General features: G+C 40.0%; 2 protein-coding genes across 4 annotated transcripts in view; one reads left to right on the forward strand and one right to left on the reverse strand.

Moving 5' to 3' along the window:
- Positions 1-12,711, forward strand: part of CNOT6L (CCR4-NOT transcription complex subunit 6 like) — a 386,677-nt gene that overhangs the window by 242,821 nt on the left and 131,145 nt on the right. The window lies entirely within an intron of this gene.
- The window catches only part of SEPTIN11 (septin 11), a 96,730-nt gene that overhangs the window by 57,588 nt on the left and 26,431 nt on the right, over positions 1-12,711 (reverse strand). For all 3 annotated transcript variants that reach the window (XM_063310361.1, XM_063310362.1, XM_063310363.1), the window contains exon 2: positions 1,079-1,193. In XM_063310361.1, coding sequence (XP_063166431.1) covers positions 1,079-1,193 — 115 coding nt within the window. The remainder of the gene's footprint in view (positions 1-1,078; positions 1,194-12,711) is intronic.

Raw genomic sequence — 12,711 nt, forward strand, 5'->3', positions numbered from 1 at the left:
GATATATACATTTCACCACACTTTTGAGGGTCTGGATGACTGCAGGGAAGTCAGGCAGTCAAGCATGACTTGGAAGAGGCCACAGTAAAGGCAGGATACAGATCAGCAATGGGGAGAACGAATTTTGTGGCAGTAAAGTTTTCTGCCAACTCAAGAATGGTTGTAGAGCGCTTCAGCACTGGGGAAAGTTTCTTCTGGTGCTACTGAAACAACAACTCCATATAAGGTTAATCCTTTAGCAATATATGGCCAATGGAATCTTCCAGAGTGAGGAACTAAAGGACAGATTAAAAATTCCAGAAGCATGATGACCGTTGAAGAGGCATGATGGCAGATGAGCAGTTGAATCTTAGAAGTATTAACCTTGACTGGAAAACACAGGCCTGTTCCTAAGCCTGGGCCACCTAAGGCAGTGTTTTTCAAGCTTGGCAACTTTAAGATGAGTGGAGTTCAACTCCCAGCATGCTGGCTGGGGAATTCTGGGAGTTGAACTCCACTCATCTTAAAGTTGCCTAGTTTGAAAAACACTGGATTAAGCAGAGATAAGGGTGGGGCATTCAATGGCAAAATTAACTGGCGGCAGGGAGAGACTGACATTCTAGTTGAGTGCATGAGGACAGTGACCTACTCAGGCTTGTCAAAATTTAATTGAGAAAACCAGTGGTGTTCCAAATTTCAAAAGTCTTGGACTCTAGCAATGATTATTCGGTCAAGAAAAATTCAGTTTCAAAGGTTTGAAATATAGAAAGAATGTGTTATGCTTTTAACATTAACAAGGCATAGGAGTTTGGTCAAGGCCATGACGACATCAGTATTACGCTGCATACATCTTGCAAACAATGCAGATTATGGATTTGCATCACAATGATGTAACCTGCACTGTATGTGTGATATGTCATTTGCCCTCCCTGTGGACACCGGAATTGGCACATATCCAACTAATATATTCCTACTGATGCTTCCTGTCTTACACGTGGTTATCTTCAAAAGGAAGGAATTCTGTAACACATACCCAGCTTCTTGCATTTGGAAAGAATGCATAAAATTGCTTCAGCAGAGGCTCATCAGTAGGACTTACCAACACAAAGGATGTTGAAGCAGAATCCCTGTGAGGTTGACTTGTTTACCAGCTGATCAGGGAGGCTGTCAAAACCAACATGGCCTGACAGGGCCAGATTTCGAAGGTCATCATTCTGCAATTCCAAAGAGAAAGGGTTGAAGGCCTTTACAGAACTAATTTCCATTGACTGTTTGCACAAAGTCAGGGTACATTCTCTATGGAGCTGGACATGAATACTCCTGCTTTTCAAATATAGTCCTGTATGTGTGTTTAATAACTTACACATATATCTTTAAACATATGAATGCAGTGCTGGACTACTGGTCTATTTACGTGGCTATCCTGCTTGGAAGCAGCTCTCCAGGGTGACTCACAAAGGTGTTTTCCTGCTGTGCAATCCAAACTCCTTTTAAGTGGAAATGGGAAAACAACTGGACATGGAAGTTTGTGGATGCAAAACAAGCATGGTTCTACCACCAATTTAATGGAGTCTTCTCTATTAAAAAAAATCCTAACTCCAGAGAACATTCACCCATTAGGGCTACCAGATCTGGTCTGCAAAAATTTGGATGATCACTAGACAGAGCAGCAGAGATATACAGAAAATCCTAATCCTTAGGTTTTATCTGGTGGTCACCACTTGGATTTTTGCAGACCAAATCTGATAGCCCTTATATTGATGATACTACTTGATTGAAAAGTTCCTGGCTCTTGGGAGGAATGGATGGTAGTATTTGGAACATGCTCTCTGCCCAGGAGAATCATAAAAGTAAACTGAATGCAGTGGGAATGGGATACTTAAAAGGATGTGTGTAAAGTAAGAGACTGCGTGAAGAATGAATGGGTGTTGAGTGAATGTGGATTGAATACAAAAATAAGTCAACAGGGTAGTATGTTGAGGTGGTTTGAACTTATACAAAGAATAAGTAAGGTTCAAATTGCAAAGCAAATGTATCAAGAAACAGTGAACGATCTGAGAAGGGAAGCCTGAGAAAGTTGGGGTTGGATAGAGTTGATAAGCTCCTCAAAAAGAGAGCAGTAATACGTTTTAAGAACAGAAAGCAATTTGTGAAGCAGTGTATGGCAATGATGGAGCCAAGAATTGTTTGCAAAGGTAAAAGTCATGGTAAATAATATTGATGTGAACTGGATTTAGTTGTAGTTCCTTTCCTTTTCTCTTTAATTTTTTGGTTTACTGTTTCTTCTTTTCTGCACTTTGCATAATGCTTCTTACCCTGAAAGGAATAGCATAAGGTACGTACTGTATGTTTGGCAACTTAAACTACTTTGCTACAGCAAACGACCAATTTTCATGTTACAGTCTCCAGTCTGTACTCCATGGACCACTGTTGATTCATGAAGATGATCACTAAGTAGCTGGGAATTACATTATTATTTGAAATGCTATTGACTCACAAACATCCTTGCATAATCCAACTTCCTCTGAATTTTAATATGACCCCTTTGTGCAGCATCATCATGACCCAATCCTTTTTTATCATTGTGTGGTTAAAACATGGGAATCCAAAAATGGAGCAATGGCTTTTATCTAACTTGCTCAAGAGAGAACAAGTTTAAAACAACTTGCTTATGGGGTGGTCTCCAAGGCTTTTGATGATGTAGTGGTCTGCATAAAGGACAAGACTGGAAGCTGCTGTTAGGCACAGATATCGTAACACAATGAGTGCTCAGAGGTAACAATGGTTTTCTGAGTTTTTAACATAAGGAGTCCTCTCCAGTTGAGAGGACAAAATGATCATTCTTGCAAACTTATTCTGATTAACCAAAGCTTACTTTAAGATGATCAGATGTTTACCCTCTCTCTGTCCCCATTTAGGGAAATCTCAATATAAATTAAGTTTTAAGGGGAGAGTGCTATTGTGGTCAGAATAAGAGGAAACCAAAGGATTCCTCTTCCCTACCCCAAGTATGTGCATCTGTGTAAAGAGAAGGAAAAAATACAACAGGAAGGACATAAACGTGAGAGGGGAAAAAAAGCAGAGACCTCATAAATACTTCCTTGGCAACCAGCCAAAATGCACAGAAGGAAACTTGGTTAAATGTTTGGCAGTCACGTCTGAATTTAGTAGATCCATGTTGAACTACTATTTATAAAGGAAACCAGTCTGGGCTAACCAGAGCCAATACACTGAAATGGTACAACTGTGTCTTAAGTTACCTGCTCTTTGAGGCCCTGAAGGGGACAGAAATAATTCTTCTGCGCACACTTGTTTTCCTAGCCCCAAAGATTACTATGGCTTATTCCAGCTGAGGCAGGAAAGCAATAAACATGTAGTTCCAATATCAGCGAAACAATTTTAACTCCCATTTTTGCTCTGAGATACATTTGTGCTAAGCAGTAAGTTCGTTAAGAATTGCATATAATGTTAGGCTGTATGTTTCATGTCTAACATGCTGGTTCTACTTTTTCCATCCTGACCTTCAGAACAGACCAGAAATGCCCTTTGGATTCATCTTTGAACATACATCTACACAAGCTGGTCATTCACAACAGTTTTCCTGTTTATATTAGTCATTCGTTGTACAACTTGCAGCTTGAAAATAAAGGAACCAGGCCTTGCTAGTTACAAAACATGTAGTGGTCTGTTCTCCTGAAAGAAATTCCTACTCATCTAAATGGGTACTAAAAGTTAGCTTCCTACCTGTGCTAAATGCTAGGCTCACAAGAGGCCGCAAGAGGTGCATCTTCACCCCTGGTCCTGGGTTGTAAAATTTTATTCACTGTGGATATGTCGAAGTAGACTTTTGGCATCTTCAAACAGTGTCATAAGAATTAAATCGTAAGAACATTAATTTAATTCATTATAGAGGCTTTTTTATTGCTATCAGTGTTTGAAGCAGGATGCATTTCTGATGCAGCTAAGGATCTGGAGGCCACAGCCAGAAAGCTCAAGGGCCACGTGCAAGCAGAAAGTCACACCTTGCTAGATACTTTCCAAATCCTTAATAAATTGTTACATAAAGAATCCAATATCAGAGACTTTGGCACCATCTTCAAACAGCCACGCGTGGTGGATAATGGCAGTAGTCAGAGTAGGGGTGGGAAATTCCTACAAGACATATGATGCTCCCAGTCCCACTCCTGTTGTCCCGGAGCACACCCAGATCACACATTTGGGCAAAGCTCTCAATTTTCAACAGCATCGTTTCTGCTTTTTTGGCCAAACGGGGCATGCTTGAAGAATACAGATCCATGTTGCCTCTTGAAATTCCTCCTCAAAAACGGGCTGAAAATAAGGGACGCACTCATCACATTCTCAAGACTAATTATTTTTTTAACTTTTAAAAAACGCAGTCTCCAACCAGAGAAAAGTCAATGAACGGTAGCTCTCCCACCCCCCCAAAAAAAACAGCAAGGGAGAGCTCAGCTAAAGAAGATGCACAGAAAGTAGCATTTAAGCCCTGAATTATTCCCAGGCTTTGCTACATCCTCCCCTTTCCATCTCCAAAGTCTGCTTGCTCAGTTTATAAACTTGCCAGGCTCCATTGCTTCCCCGGCTCCCTTTCCAGCTTGTACTAATTTTAAAAGATGCCACATAGGCAAAGTTTATCCAGCCAACAAACACAATATGAAACCCTAACAAAGCAAGCTCTTGATTTCATTTAAGTTCTTCCCATCCCTTCAAGGGATCAGCTCTTCCTCTGCAGCTTTTCCTTGCCAAGTAACGCTTAGAAGTTGGAAGCTCATTCCTCTTCTTAAGACTCCTTGCTTAAAGAGAATCTGTTACCATAATTTACTCACGCGTGGCAACACCGAATGCCAACTGCAGCTGTTGGAAAACATATTGGGGATCCCACAAAATGATTAAAGCTTCTGTCTGTCACCGATACAACTCTGTTTGCCATTATATATGTCTGAGGTGAGTAAACTCATTTTACTTTTGGAAAGCTCAGTCTGTATAAGGGGGTTTAGGACAGATCAACATTCAAATCCATAGATTACGACTACTTTGAAATGCTGAAGATGGTATTCAGCTTCATTAATGACTTGCACAAAATGTGCACCAACAGACTGCCCTGCTACCTGTGAACCTTGAAGGAGGTATGATTTTGGGTAGCAATACACATGGGAAAGCAGAAATATGCTCCCCCATCTTTGAACATTGAGGATGCTCCTTTTGTGCATCCTCAATGTTCAAAGATGGCTTTTACTCCTCTTTGCTGATAGCGCTTGTGGGTTTTGGGGGGCAGAGAATTATATTTTTATAAATAGCCCCCCTAAACACAATAACCCAACTCTGCTTTCTTTGCGAGACCAAACACTGATCTTCGAGGCAAACTGTCTGGTCAGAAGGTCAATTCCAACTCAAAGCAGTAACAGCACGGCTACTGCCAAGAGGTGGTGTAAAAGGCTATTTTCCTTAAGGCTTTTAAATAAACCACTAACATTTCTTATTTGGAACAGAAGTGATTCATGCATATAATAGTTCTCATTTCACAGATTGCTAACCTGCAGAAAAATTGCATTTTATTTTATTTTTATATATATAAGGGCAGGAACAAGAAGCAGCAAGATAAGAACCATTCCTGCAAGGCTTGTAAAACTACTGAAAAAGGAGGAGGGACGTAAGGGAAGAGGGAAGGCACAGAATGTGGAGTATTCCCAGCAGCACACTCCAATCAAAACCAGGTCCTATTCTGCCTTTACAGGCCTGTCTTTAACTGAATTGCTGCATTTAAGTTGATAAGGAGGAATGTAAATCAGTCATATCCAGAACTCCTAGTGGAAGTGCCAAAATACTATTACACCAGCAGCAGCAGCAGCAGCAGCAGCTTCATGATTGGGAGCTAAGATAATGTGAGTCCGAACGAGCTAAGCAAAACCAGAGAAAGCACAGGGTTTAATGTTTCCAACTGCAACTGGTGGGGCTCCTCTTGGACTGCATGCCCGCTCGCTTCCTGAATTTTCCTTCCCCTTTTGGAATAAGAAAATTGAAGCCAAATATTTCAAGGGCAAAGGATGAACTGACTTGCATGTTTATGGTTGCGACACTCTTGATTACAGTAACAGAACTCTGGATGTGACGTCTAAAACTAGTTAGGCTGACAAAAATATTTTTAACAATTGAAATTTTCCTCACACACACACACACACACATATATATATAGAGAGAACGAACTGAACCTGGTGAATCTGTTTTAACTTACTGAAATCTGTCCTACTTTATTCTCTGATAGGCCTAGTAAACAAAGCAAAAAAAAAAAAAAAGCATTTTCAGTGGCATAACCAATGTGCATCTAGTGAGCCATTTTTTATAAGCAGCTGCCTTCACCTTTACATAGAGCAAGACTCCCTTGGAGACAGGGATAGTTTTGCATCCAGACAGGAGGCACAGAAGGCTGCCCACCATCTCGTTAAAAAGTCTCAAGTTACCTTGAATACAGAATGATGGCAGAAAGATGGAACATCAATAATAAACTATAATTGGAAATGATGGGGAGCTGGGGGTGCTGAGAAGTGCTAAATCTCTAACGTTCCAATTCCTTTAGTGAGAGCCATGGCACAAGAAGATAAATATAGTCTCAGTAAGGAAATACGTATGGAACTCAATTCATATTTATCTTTTGTTATTATATTTTAAGAGCCAGCTTGATGCACCAGGCTAGAAACTGGGAGACTGTGAGTTCTAGTCCTACCTTAGGCATGAAGCCAGCTAGGGAAGTTTGGGCCAGTTCCTCTCCCTCAGCCCTAGGAAGGAGGCAATGGCAAACCACTACCAGAAATGATGCCAAGAAAACCAAAAAGGCTTGTCCAGGTGGTTGTCAGGAGTCAAGACTGTCTCAAAGGCACAGAATTTCATTTTATTTATTGACATTTTACTGGATTTTTCTTTTTCCACTTTTCAAAGCAGAGCGCAAATATTTTTCAATGTCAGTAAACATCTCCTGTTCCTTTCCAGGGGTCTACTCCTAAATTTTGATCCAACCCACTGACTCTTTTAACATGGAAATATTGTGTGCAGAAGCAATCCATCCACACAAACCAATATCTTTGGGCATTAAACTGTGTTTAAGCTTTTGGAGCTAAAGTGCTTAGCTCTGACACACAGTAAAAGGCAAATATATTAGTTGTGCATGAGAGCATTCAGCAAAAAAAAAAAAATTGATAAGATGCAAAGTAGAGTCATAAAAATAGCTTAATAGAGGCATTTGAGGGGAGGGCTTAGAATGAACCATGATGTTATTTGATAGACTTATTCCTCCTTTTTCGTTACTGCATTAATAGATGAGCACAGATGCTAAGAATCTTTGAACTTCACCACCATCAGCAACATGAAAAAAGTGAACTCAAAAATCACACATTCTTCTCACAAGCAAAAAAAAAAAAAAGCAAGGAACTTTCTCACAATTCTACATTGTCTCCCCAAGGGAGTAAAACATGATGCATTTAATTCCACTAGACTTAAGCACATTGTTGATATTTTGAGGCATAAATTAGATTCCCAAATTGGCTGTCTAGTCCATGAAGTACTTTTTGTAAGAGGGTTACAATGTCATCAAGGAATTACAGCAAAGCTGATAATTAAACAAGTACAGTAGAGAGATAATGAATATTTCAGCTTGGCACCCATGTGCAGCAGAAATAAAATGGAACAATTAGTTATGTACTCATGTGACACTTCCATGCCCTCCCAACAGTTAAAAAGCATAGCGAAAAGTAAATTTGGCTAGAATCTTTGCCCGATAATCTTTACCGTTTGTAGTTCTGAGAGGGGTACCCATGCTAATCTTTTAATGTATGTTAAAGACGAACACATTTAATTAACAATGCATGTGGTGAAATGGACTGTGATGCAAAATAACTTACAGAATGATAAAATTATTAGAAGTTAGAGGAGATTGTATTTGTTATGGTAGGGAGATCACTCAAACATGGGGCTTTCTACCTACAGTCTACAGTTGTATATTTCAATCCACCACCTTAGATTCAACTTACATTCCTGTGTGTGTAAATCAGGTGACATTTTCAGTGGTGAAAATGACCCATCTCGGTTGCACACAAGTCTCCTTGCCTGCTTTTTGTGAACATCTTTCTTTCTTACTTTCTTTTTCTTTCTGTCTCTCTCTCTCTCTCTCTCTCTTTCTTTCTCAAATTTGTGCTACTGCCCATTTCCCCCAAAGAGGGACTCTGAGCAGTTTACACTAAGTTAATTAAAACAATTTTAATGTTTTAATTGATTACGTTAATCAATTAAAACATTAAAAACAAAAATTAAAATACAATACAATACAATACAATGCAAAATTAAAAATTAAAAATCCAGATGGCTACAAAAGATCATAAATATGAGGGGAGCCCTCTAAGGTGCCAGCCATCCCCAAGAATGACGACCCTCCCCTCCCCATCCCAAGCACAGCGGCAGAGCCAGGTCTTCAGAGACTTCCTGAAGGTCAAAAGGGATGGAGCTGGAGCAGAGAACAAATCTTTGCCCGCTACCGTGTGAGGGTCTTTCAAAGTTCTGATAACTATTATGTGATTCTCTACTCTGTCTTCTCACTCTCTACCTCATTCCACCCCCAAGCCAATTCTTCTTTCCTATATTGTTTCCAGGCTTGTCTCCCATATTCCTGAGCATCATCACCCGATGTGAGCACTATTCCAGATCACAAACTGACCAGCACAGGATGTTCAGGAATGTTCATTACTGTAATGCAACAGAAAACCATATATGCCATTTTTGCAGCAGCAACACAGCTATTGGACCACAGTGAGCTTCTGAAATGACTGTGATCCCAAGATCCTTTTCACATGTAATATTCCCAAACTACAGATCCCCAATTCTAAATGTACACAATTGTACCGTTGCATCTGCCTCTGTTGAATTTCATTTTAAAAAAAATTTCAGCTGTTACACATTCTACTAAGAACATTTTGAGTGGTGTTTCTTATCTTCTGAGTTTTTTTTTTTATTTCTAGATTTGATTAGACTTCCTTCCACTTCCATTTCTCCATTCGTGTCATTAATAAAAATACTGAGAAATTATCAAGTGTCCAGAATAATCAAATCCTACCTTCATTTTTGCTAAAGGCAGGCCAGTCAGGGCTGTTTTGGAATAAACAAACACAGAACAGAGCCAGCACAGAAGAGTTTAGTTGTGATTATATCAATTAAATCCATGTCAATTAAAACATGGTTTGTTAAATTAATCCAGCTGGCTGAGTTTGCACAGTGCATTGAACAATAAAATAACTACACTAGCCTAGGGTATTGTGCAAACATGACCTATATATAAATAGTAGTTGGCTCATAAGTAATCCCCATAAATATTTGATAAGAAAATAAGGGTTCCAGGCTGCAAAATGTTGAAGAGTGTTGTCCCATGCTGGACTACGCCCATCACTTATAAACAGAAGCCAATGAAATGTTTGCTGTTTACCACAAAGCCCATTTCACAAAACACTTGCAAGTAATTCCTTTGGCAACACAACTACTCTCAGAAAATCACTTCTTCATGCATCACACTCAACACATCAATGAGACTAGAATTTCACAGAAGTCACACTATTTCAGGTAACCAAGAAGTTATCTCTTCAGAAATCCTCTCAAAAGTCCTAGCCAGTTCCCCAAATCTGAGTAAACATTTGCAGCCTCCAAAATGCTTTTCTTTAAAGATCTCCTGGAATATACTTAAACAGAAATTGGGAGACAGGTAGGCTTATCATAGTTCCATTGAATTAAACTGGGCTTGTACAGGCAAAGCTGGCCAATGCCAGCTTCAGTGTTCTTTCAAAACCCGTTCCCTCTTTATTTGTACAAGTTGGATGGTTAAACTCATGCTCCCCCAGGCAAAGGTAGGGGGCAGGTTTATCCAGTACAAGTAGCTCCCACTTTGCCTGTGCCAGCCACCAGCTTGTGCAGGCAAAGGGGGAGCCATCTTGGGGCAGGTGACTAAAGCTGTTCTCCCTCTTTGTGGATTTTCTGTTTTGCAAACCAGCCAGGACACCCCGGCTGGAACACAAAAGCAAGACAATTGGAGTTAAACCAGGATTTAAGGTAAATCTAGAGTGGGTTATGAGGTAGGATGGAAAGCATTAGAAATTAAGTGGCCAGATGAAAAATTATGCAATTATAGGCTGTATTCTTGCAACACTAGAACACTAGTTCTGTTCTAGAACTGCATTCAGTTAACCAATGTTCTTGATCTGCAAGACACAGTGATCTATGAATCAATCATGGGGGTAGAGTCTGCATGACTAGCTTAAAATATGACTAATTTGTGGTTTTATATGTTGAGCCAACCCAGCTGTACAGAAGAAGGATTTTAAAAGCCTTAGTCTATAAGTACACATCTGGAAAGAACAAAGTTAGCACTAGGATTAACACCAGATGAACAATCAAACAGCACAATATACCCTAATCAAGGAACGATTAATTCAGGCCATCAACCAAGCAGCAAACAACAGCCCAATCAAGGAACTCCCAAGAAGAAAACAACACCCCCAGCAACACAAGCTGGATAAACCACGGTATATAAACAGAGAGCAAGGCCCACTCCCTCTTTGCACTGAAGATGTTGCCTAGTCTGGCAATGAAATGTCTGCAAAAAAACAACAAGGCTCAGAGAGCACCAAGGACTCCACAGTTCAACCCTGAGCTACAAATATTCACTTCGATTGGTAGAACCAAGTTATTTTGGAGATTTGGTGCATCCCATCCTGTCCTTCCACAATACGAAACAGGCTTTCTGGATTCATTTTCATGGGGGTTTCGTTCAAGGGATGATATATAACTGTTTGGGTTGCTTTGGTAGAGAACTGAAACCAGTAACTAGTTTGGGGGAGTTTCCTGGCTAGGTTTCTTGACTTCTCAGCAGCTTTCATCCCATTAACCATTATTCCCTTCTGGGCCACAAGGAGAGCTGGACCTAGGAGGGGTGTGTGGCAATGGTTCCAGTCCTTCTTGTTGGGACATGCTGAAATATGAAGGACCAATTTGCTTCATTGGCCTATGAAGTTTCACAAGGTTTTACCTTTTCTCCTATGCTGTTTAATATCTATGTGGATCTACGGGGGGGGGGGGGGGATGCCATCAGTATACTGATGCCCAGCTCTACTGCTCCCCATATTCTTTCTCCAAGGAACCAAAGAGCACAGGTAATCCTCACCTGACAACCATAATTGGGACTGGAATCTTGGTTGCTAAGCAAAGCAATCATTAAGTGAATCCAACTTGATTTTACAACCCTTTTGCAGCAGTCATTAAGCAAATCACAGCAGGGGGTTATCTTTTTTTTTAATAAGAATTTTATTAAGTTTCAAGCAAAGATAAAAGCTACAGAAAAACAAAAAAAACTACAAAGAGAAAAAGAGAAAAAAAAAAACTAAAAAAGTGTAGAAACACAAGAGAAAAAATGTTCAGTTATAAAGAGGTGACTTCTGACTTTTACAAGCAAAGATGTACAAACATTTCCATATTCAATCTGTCATGCTCCCTGATCAAATGTTCACAAAACATCTTATTGTACTCTTATCCATTTTGCTGGGATGCGTGTCAACCTGCGAGTCGACCAGCAGGGAGGGGGAGAATGGCTGGAGTGTGAATCATCTTGTTTGGACTATCTTTCAGCACCAAGGTCATCCACGGAGAACTGTTACAGCCATCTGCTGGCACGAGAAGGAGGCGTGCATACCTAAGGGGGGAGTGGGGGGGGAATTTGACTTTACTGATAGTTTTAATTGTAGAAATGCGCAGGAATTTCCATTCGCAACTTTTTCTCTGTACTGAATGCTTTGCACCATTAAAATAGATTTCTAAGCAAAAGCTTATAAGTCATAATTAAATGGGAAGATGAGCGTTCCAGTCATCACACAATCCCTTACTCTATATTAAACCAAAATCACATTATTTCTATAAATCATTCCATTGGCACATTGTAAAAATCACTAAATACAGTTATAACCTCCCCTTATATTAAAAGAAAAAGAAAAATGTATATAAACCTCCTAACTTGCCCCAAAGATAACATTTATTTATTTCCTTCCTGCTACTATTCTATACATTTCTGTCTACTATAACAAAGATCAAACTAAAAAGCACATAAATTGTCTGCCATTATACTTAGTAATACAACAGTTTTAATTATCTTAATCTTAATAAACCCCAAACTCTCCAAATAGACATTTTTATACTTTATTAATCTTAATCCAAATCATTAAAGATAAATGAAATCAGCCAGGCCTCAAAAACAATCCAGATAGAAATTCTTTAACCCTTATCCTACTTCAAAATAAACCAAAGCATTTACATATCCCTACAATGTACAGGGACGCGGTGGCGCTGCGGGTTAAACCGCTGAGCTGTCGATCGGAAGGTCGGCGGTTCGAAACCGCGCAGCGGGGTGAGCTCCTGTTGCTCGTCCCAGCTTCTGCACACCAAGCAGTTCGAAAACATGCAAATGTGAGTAGATTAATTGGTACCGCTTCGGCGGGAAGGTAACGGCGTTCCGTGAGTCATGCTGGCCACATGACCCGGAAGTGTCCTATGGACAACGCCGGCTCCAAGGCTTTGAAACGGAGATGAGCACCGCCCCCTAGAGTCGGACACGACTGGACTTTACGTCAAGGGAAACCTTTACCTTTACCTTACAATGTACAGAGAGCTTTTTTCTTAAAGAGATCAAACAGCCCA

Source organism: Candoia aspera, chromosome 8 (genome assembly GCF_035149785.1).
Source record: "Candoia aspera isolate rCanAsp1 chromosome 8, rCanAsp1.hap2, whole genome shotgun sequence".
In the NCBI taxonomy this organism is placed as follows: domain Eukaryota; kingdom Metazoa; phylum Chordata; class Lepidosauria; order Squamata; family Boidae; genus Candoia; species Candoia aspera.